Raw genomic sequence first — 7,770 nt, forward strand, 5'->3', positions numbered from 1 at the left:
GGAATGCAGAAATCACCCAGGAGAGATATCTACTTGATCGTGTGACGCAATGCTGTATGCAGAGTGCACACTAAATCTTCGTTGGAAAAGCGGAAAAATCCGCACAGCAACGGCGTGTAGTGTCTCACTTTGTAGAATCTATACGGCGATCGTTTCGCCACGGTGGGATAGATATAAACTTCAGCTAGGTTTTTCTCAAACTCCCCGCCGCTAAACAGCGATCGTAAGATATCCGATAGAAGTGTCTCGTAACGCGTCTATACACCGACGTTTAAACGCGTCGTTTATAAGCGCTCGCATCCGTTTAAGCGGCGAACGAGAGTGTGTCGCTTTAGCGCACACGCGGACCTTCCTTCGCTGTGCATTTCTCTTCAGAAATGTTCGACCTTTCGCCGACGAGAGCCTGCAACCAGAGGCCACCGTCTTCTCCTCGGGACACCCGGTATATTTACATAGGGCTTTGTATACCACGGTTACGGGACACGAGGCTGTTCTCTCCTCTGTTCGAGGCGGTGGACGAGCACCTGTACGACTACGGTAACCTGTCAAGCTGGAAGGGCAAGAAAGGGCCACCTAACAAAAGCTCTTGCTGTCGGATTTCTCTTTACCTGCCTCGCTCTCCTCCCTCCTCCGCCGATTTTCGAGGTACCTGAAGCGGAGAGTTCGCGAACAAGATTCGGAGGACACTTGGAAAATGTACGCTGACCACCCGTTATATCTTGCGATCTGAAGTAAATTTCCTGGGCAAAGTTAGTGTCTTGCGTTGGTAAAAATATGAGTCATTTTTCTTACGACTTTTGTGAGTCAAATAGTTCCGTATTAAACTTGCAACGACAACGAGGCTTGCTTTACCTTCCAGAAGTAGATTTCAGTACGCAAAGTGTCCTAATACCTAGGAACGGGTGCAACCTTCTACCTGTTGAAAGTCGAAAGTACTCCTACCATTCTATCGGTACTTGTGTGAAATTATCATCGTTGCACATGAAACGAGCGTATCATCCAGATACCGGTTATCTCGTCGTGGCACGAGCAAAGAGTGTAACGTTGTAGTCGAAATCCTCTTTCACCGGAAGTAGACTTTTGCAACGCTCGTTCCGGGGTTAAGACACAAGGAAGCAATGTACAATCTCGCAGAGAAAAAAATCTTCAAAATTCGCCAGATCTAATTCCGTTCCACTCCAAGTGACGAGAAGTATGAGAAAGAAAGAAAAGAGGACGTGCAACTTAGTTACGGATTACAGGACGAGATTTAACGAAGGGATAAAGGGTCTGGCGGGCGTGGAGAGCATCCCTTTTAGGATCGGAGGAACGAACGACCGAGGTGGAGGAGGAGAGTGGCGGGTACGAAAAATCGGATGAAGGAAACGGCAAGTTAAAATAAGCCCGCTCTCGGTCTCTCTCGGCCGCGGCCGTACAGAGAAGGGAGACGGCAAGTGTCGTCTTCGTAAGACACCGCCGAAAATACACCGATGCCTAATAGAAGGCTGGCTTGGCCTGTACCAAGAGTTTATACGCAACGAACCCTGTGTATCAACGTCCAAACAACCAGCAAACGGATGAAAAAGGGAAACCGATATCCGTCCTAGGTGTAAATTACAGCAGCGGTGTGTAAACGAGGCTGTGAAAATAAACCGATGGACACGTTCTATTTTAGCTGTTAACAGAGGTAACTGACTGGTAACGTGTGATCCAGTTTGGTAATTTCGTCGGTCAACTGAATTCATCTGACAAGTCTCCCCGCAACTTCGCCTCGATGTAAGCACGTTCACCGGAAATAAAGTGGCGGTAATAATCGAGGAAACACTATCCATCGAGGTCAGACCGGTAGGTCTTTGCTGGAATTTCACGGACAATTTGCACTTGTTTATTTTTTAGGACAGCTGTGGATCGTAGCCTCGCGAGAAACTCGATCGTTTCGATACGTGCATATACGTGGGTACGCTCAATTGATCGAAATTGGCTAATTCGTCGAGGACTGAAACTATCCTACTCCCAACCTGGCTAATTATCCCGGTGTATTGACCGACAGTAGCTCTCATATCGTAACGTAAGAGAGAGAGAAAAAAAGGAAAGAAAGCCATTCTGAATTGCGGTCTAGACCGTGAAGCAAAAGTAGGAGGAGGAGAGGAGAGGTAGAAGTGAGGTATTCATAGAACCAGTTGTTCTCCTGTGGCGATTCACGAGGGAATCAGACACCAACCAACTCGGTTACGCTTATCTACGACGAAAGTGACCGTACGGTGTTTCGTTTTACGTGCGGCGAGACATAGGGAATCGCGCTCCCGGTCTCACGTGTCTCTCGTCTCTCTTAAGGGAGCTGTGGGAGCTCCTTTTAGCATATAAAGGAGTTACGCTGGTCGCGTCTGTGCGTCCGTCGTCATGGCGAAACTAGTTCGGTCCCGTCCAGTTTTTCCACTCCCGTGCACGCTTCAGTCGTGCTCTCCACGATGGTGGGAGACCACATCTCGAGCAGTCGCGTTCCTTCCAGCGACACGCTAATAATCCCGCAACTTGTTGCTGCTCCGCAGCGCCCGTTGCTTCGATAACGATCTTTTCAAAATGCCCGTCGTACGGTACACACGGTTCGTTTCAGATAATACACGCGCGTCTTGTATGACGTTTATCTATTATCGTTACGTAACAATTACACCTATCACGTGGTCGCGTCGATTAATCGCGATCGTCCACCGTTTCGAATTTTCAATTTTCGCGCGCGCTTCCGCTGATTGGTCGCGCGACGAAGAAATCGCATCCGGGGTATTTCGACACGGCGTTACAAAACGAAGGAAAGACTCACCGAGATCTTCCACTAGTCGAAGCATGACACCGCCGATGTGCAATTCTCCTTTTACTCGTAAGCTTCTCTCCACTGAAAGATCGGTCACGTAGACACGCAGCACCCAGCTGCCGTCCACCTCGTGACCGTCGGAATACATGTTTCCCGATCGAACTGTCGTACGTCGAAATATGTAGAATCAAAGGCAAACGCGTACTTTGCCTTCCTGTACACCTTCCCTGTGTCCCTCAACACACTTAAACACGAGAGAGAGAGAGAACGATCGTTTTAAGGCGCGGAAATCATCGTTTCGCGGCACTTGACACCGCCGCAAAACACACTGCGATGTTAATTGTTGCGCGACGCGAAACAAATTTCGTCGTATTTCTCGGTATCACTCCAACCAGAGCTGGCGAAACTCTTCCAAGTGTGCGCACTTGCGATACACTGGCTCCGACTCTCGATCTGACTCGCACGAATTCGCTCCGAATACTGTATAGAGGCGCTCCAGTCGTCGGACCCGAGTCCCAGCTGGTTTCTCGACTGGTGTTGGCCGTGCACTCTCGGCTCCGCTACACTCTCTTACCGAGAATAGAACTATTTACAAGTGACGCGCGCTCGGAATGCGCGCGCAGACCTTTCCCCCCCCCTTCAGCCTCCGCGGCCGGGACGCCATCGTCTCGTCGCGACCCCCGCTCGAGCGCGTAACCCGTCACACAACTTGGTTTCCTTTCCCTCCGCGTCTACAACCGACCGTACTCAATTTCGTCCTTTTTCCTTTCCTATTCCATTGCCTTCAAGTGTTCGGTCGTCCCTCTCGGCCTTCTCGCAGACTCCGTTCGCGCTCATTCTCCCTTCCATCTTCGCCGACGCATCGCCACGGCTCCCTACATTTGGCACACGAGGATCCACTACGAGGACACTTTCCTCGTCGAGATGTTACATCTTCAGAATGTCGTATGAAAATAGTTCTCCCAGCTCGTTCTTGGAACGAGGTAATTTGGATTTCGTTTTGTACTTGATTGAGACAAGTTGATACTACGCATCTGTTATCTATGGATGTTTCTACCTACAGGTATTTCGTGAATTTTCTCGAGGTAGATGTTTTTAACGAATCGTAGAAGAGTTATACAATTGTTAGCTAGGTTTCTATGTAAATTTACCGATGCTTCAAATGTGTAAGATTAATTTTGATTGGATATTGCAACGAATTCGAAACTTTGATATTTATATTATCCGCGAAAGTACCGTACGGTACTTCTTCACATCTCTGTACGTAGCGCTAGTGGACAGGTAAAATATGAAGTGCAGGGCTCTTCTCTTATCTACTTCCCTGTTTTACCATGTGATACTCGTGTTTCACACGTTAGAGTTGAAAGAACGATTAGTACAGACCCAGACGAGATACAGAATAGACCTGACACCTGATGTATTCTTGTGTCTAACGTTCTGCATTACCGACCGTCTAAAAAATCAGAGGTTTTGTTATGCCCTGTCCTACACAGAGCGACGAGAGGTGGTAGAGAATGTCGACTAATGTAAAAAATCTTCTTTTATTAAATTTGCATATGCAGATAAATACATACATACATATATTAGATTGCGTGGGAAGAACTATTGATAATCTTTCGATCTACTACTACATTTATTATAATTCATCTTTAAGTACCGTGTAAATCTGACGTTAGGTATCGCTAAATATTAGACCAAACTACGTTCTCCTAATATGGCAGCCGATTTGCTCGTATTATTTGCTATACAATTCCAATTATATATCAAATAATATCGATTGCCCAGGCCTCACCACGTGGAGGTTGCTGCGAATGGAGGCCCGCCCTATCCACACGGTCCCATCCACCCTCCTTTTACGCGCCTACTATTACTTTTCTACTAATTCATGCAACACAACACCTCTCTACTGATTGTACATTTGCAGTACGTTCAAATTTTCGACCGCTATGCAAACGAACAATAGCAGGAGATTGAAAGAAATCGAACTCGAATCAAAATCGTCGGAAAAGAAAGGAAAAAAATACAAAAAAAAAAAAAATGTTAAAGGTATCCTATTAATTTAAACTTAAAGTACTTTAAGTTCAGCTTAAACTTATCTCACATCTAGCTTACAGTATAACTTCGCTAAAACTTGGAGTTAACTTAAACCTGATTTAAACTAGGACTGATGAAAGCCTTAATTCGATACGAGATATTAATTTATACATGTATCGTTACTCTGTATTTTCATCAACTACACAAGAATATGTGAAGTAGGAATCTGACCCGTGAAATATTCGAAACACGAAAGAAGAAAATCCAAGCAAACACGTCAACTTGAAGGGACTGACTGCACACCCGGCTATCTCGGAAAGAAATCAAGCGTTTCTGTTCGAAATTGTTTACAGAAAACTAACGACAGGAAAGCAATTACAATGTTTACAAGCTACCGCCTTAAATACCATGTAACTCGAGCACTGAATTGTTATTAGAGACTTGACTACTTAGATCTTAAAGTCTTAAATATTATTATTAAATTATTAAATTAAAAGTCGCCTGCCTGTCTAAGAATCTAACTTAAATTAAGAATCGCCTACCTGTCTAAGAATCTAACTTAAATTAAGAATCGCCTACCTGTCTAATGATTTAACTTAAAGTAAGAATCGCCTACCTGTCTAATGAATTAACTTAAATTAAGAATCGCCTACCTGTCTAATGATTTAACTTAAAGTAAGAATCGCCTACCTGTCTAAGAATCTACCTTAAATTAAGAATCGCCTACCTGTCTAAGAATCTACCTTAAATTAAGAATCGCCTACCTGTCTAAGAATCTACCTTAAATTAAGAATCGCCTACCTGTCTAAGAATCTACCTTAAATTAAGAATCGCCTACCTGTCTAATGATTTAACTTAAATTAAGGATCGCCTATTTAAGTAGGAATTTAATTGAATGTTGAAAATGTCCTGCCTCGCTAAAGATTGAACTTGGTTTAAAATTCGCCTATTTAATTGGGAATTTAACTTCATGTGGAAAACGACCTGCCTCGCTAAAGATTTAACTTAACTTAAAAACTGCCTGTTTAATCAAGAATTTAACTTAATGTGGAAAATAGAAAACAACCTCCCTAATTAGAAATCTATGTTGCAACACCCTGCCTATTCTAAAAATCTAAAGGGATATAAAGGAGAAAGAAGGGAGATATCGGTATGGTAAGATGAATTGCTCGTATGCTTCTCTGTCACCTGCAACAAACTCAAATTCAAAGAAATTTAGTAGTTAGATTTTACAAGTCACGGTATGGGCATCGTTCACGTCTTCTCTTCCAATAATTTCCTCAGTTTTTGGTAAAGCGAATCTGTAACAAACTCGTTTTTTGTTGGATTAATAAAAGCAAAAATGAAAGTTTAACAGCTGGAAAAAAAGATATTACGCACATATACGTATGAAATATTAATAATTATTATTATTGGGGAATCGAGTACTGTTTCCATAAGGACACAGCTTACATCCGAGTGCCTCGATAATAATAATTAAAAATGAAGGTTTAACAGCTGAAAAAAAAAAGACATTGTGCACACATTGTACATATATTTTCACGTATTCGTTGAAATAAAAGTGATATTAAAAAAAGTGAAAGGTACTTTTCATTGTTAGCAATTACGTGGTACACGTTAATAACAAATTATTTCGAAAGTTATTAGAATTTCGCAAAGGAAGAATCTTTGTTAATTGAATTGAAAATTTCTATACGGAATACCAAGATGAAAGAGAAATAGACTAAAATTGTGCACAATTAGTTTACAAGTTATTACTTTCACCGAAGAAAACGTGGAGAGATGTTCCAAATTTACTCTTCATTAGGAATTTAAAACCGAAACAATCGCACAATTTACTACAAGTTTATCTATATTATCATCATTTTTTCAATTAGCAACGAGTATGCGACGTCGTACCGGTGATTCCAACATTTCACTACGAATATTACGAGCCAACTACTTTCTACGTAACAAAGTTTCTTTGCAAGCTTTTTACGTCACATACGGAATATGAAAAACATAATCGCGGGTGTACTTTAATTCGTGCAAAGCTATCTCGAAAATTTATAAAAATTCACTGTACTCTACTGTTGCATCAATCGGTATTGCAAATTTGCAACTATTACCGACAGAGGAATCTTACGTAGCGAGAAAAGTAAACTAACTCTAATAACGATTAATTCTTATTTTCTTCTTTTAAAAATTGACCGAGCTTCTACTTGCACTTTCATTCATTATTAATTCTTCCTCTGATATATTCCGATTCAATTCGAGATTTACCGAGCTTCTACTTCTACTTTCATTCATTATTAATTCTTCCTCTGATATATTCCGATTCAATTCGAGATTCTCAACATCTCAAAGTCACTATTACTTTAAAAATAAATCATCATCGTCGATATCACTTAATATCGTAACTATTAGCAAATTTCTGTTATAACAATTCAACAGTATTTTATGACAAACACTCGGTATATTTCCCAATCCACTCGTTCTAAACCCGAGCAAAAACCGTGAGTGGAGTAATTCATTCTCATACGCAACACTAATTTATCAAATGTATGAAATAAAAAGAGTCTCAGAATCAATCGCGGTGAGTGCTTCATTTTACTTGCAATCTGAATTTACGAAAAAGAAAGATAAAAAAAGTTACCGTTAAACGCGAGAGCAGCCACGTTAGGGCGCTTTTGGGCAATACGCAACACTAATCGTCTATGCACTCTGTAATTTATAATACGCAACGCTAATAACGGGGGATCCATGGCAGTCGTAGTCAGGGCAACTGCCCTGATCACCTTTGGTGCAGCTCTTTCAGCGGGTCCTGAAAAATTTGGGCATTTCGACGCAACACTAATAAAAGACAAAACGCGTTTATTCGTTTACGCAACGCTATCGTTAAAATTACAGATGGAGTAAATGGACTCTGAATAAATAAAATGAATTTACTCTGAAAAAAAGGAAAAAAA

The 7,770-nt window shown here is 41.9% G+C and overlaps 1 protein-coding gene across 4 annotated transcripts in view; it reads right to left on the minus strand.

The window, feature by feature from the left end:
• The window catches only part of LOC108572878 (unc-112-related protein-like), a 48,146-nt gene that overhangs the window by 38,434 nt on the left and 1,942 nt on the right, over positions 1-7,770 (minus strand). The window contains exon 2 of one of the 4 annotated variants that reach the window (XM_017935207.1): positions 2,811-2,915. In XM_017935207.1, the coding sequence (XP_017790696.1) occupies positions 2,811-2,915 (105 nt within the window). Of the gene's footprint in view, positions 1-2,797; positions 3,344-7,770 lie in introns of those variants that run through there. The other 3 variants (XM_017935206.1, XM_017935205.1, XM_017935204.1) reach the window with 3 other exon arrangements.

This window comes from Habropoda laboriosa, unplaced genomic scaffold (genome assembly GCF_001263275.1).
Source record: "Habropoda laboriosa isolate 0110345459 unplaced genomic scaffold, ASM126327v1 scaffold102, whole genome shotgun sequence".
Taxonomy (NCBI): Eukaryota; Metazoa; Arthropoda; class Insecta; order Hymenoptera; family Apidae; genus Habropoda; species Habropoda laboriosa.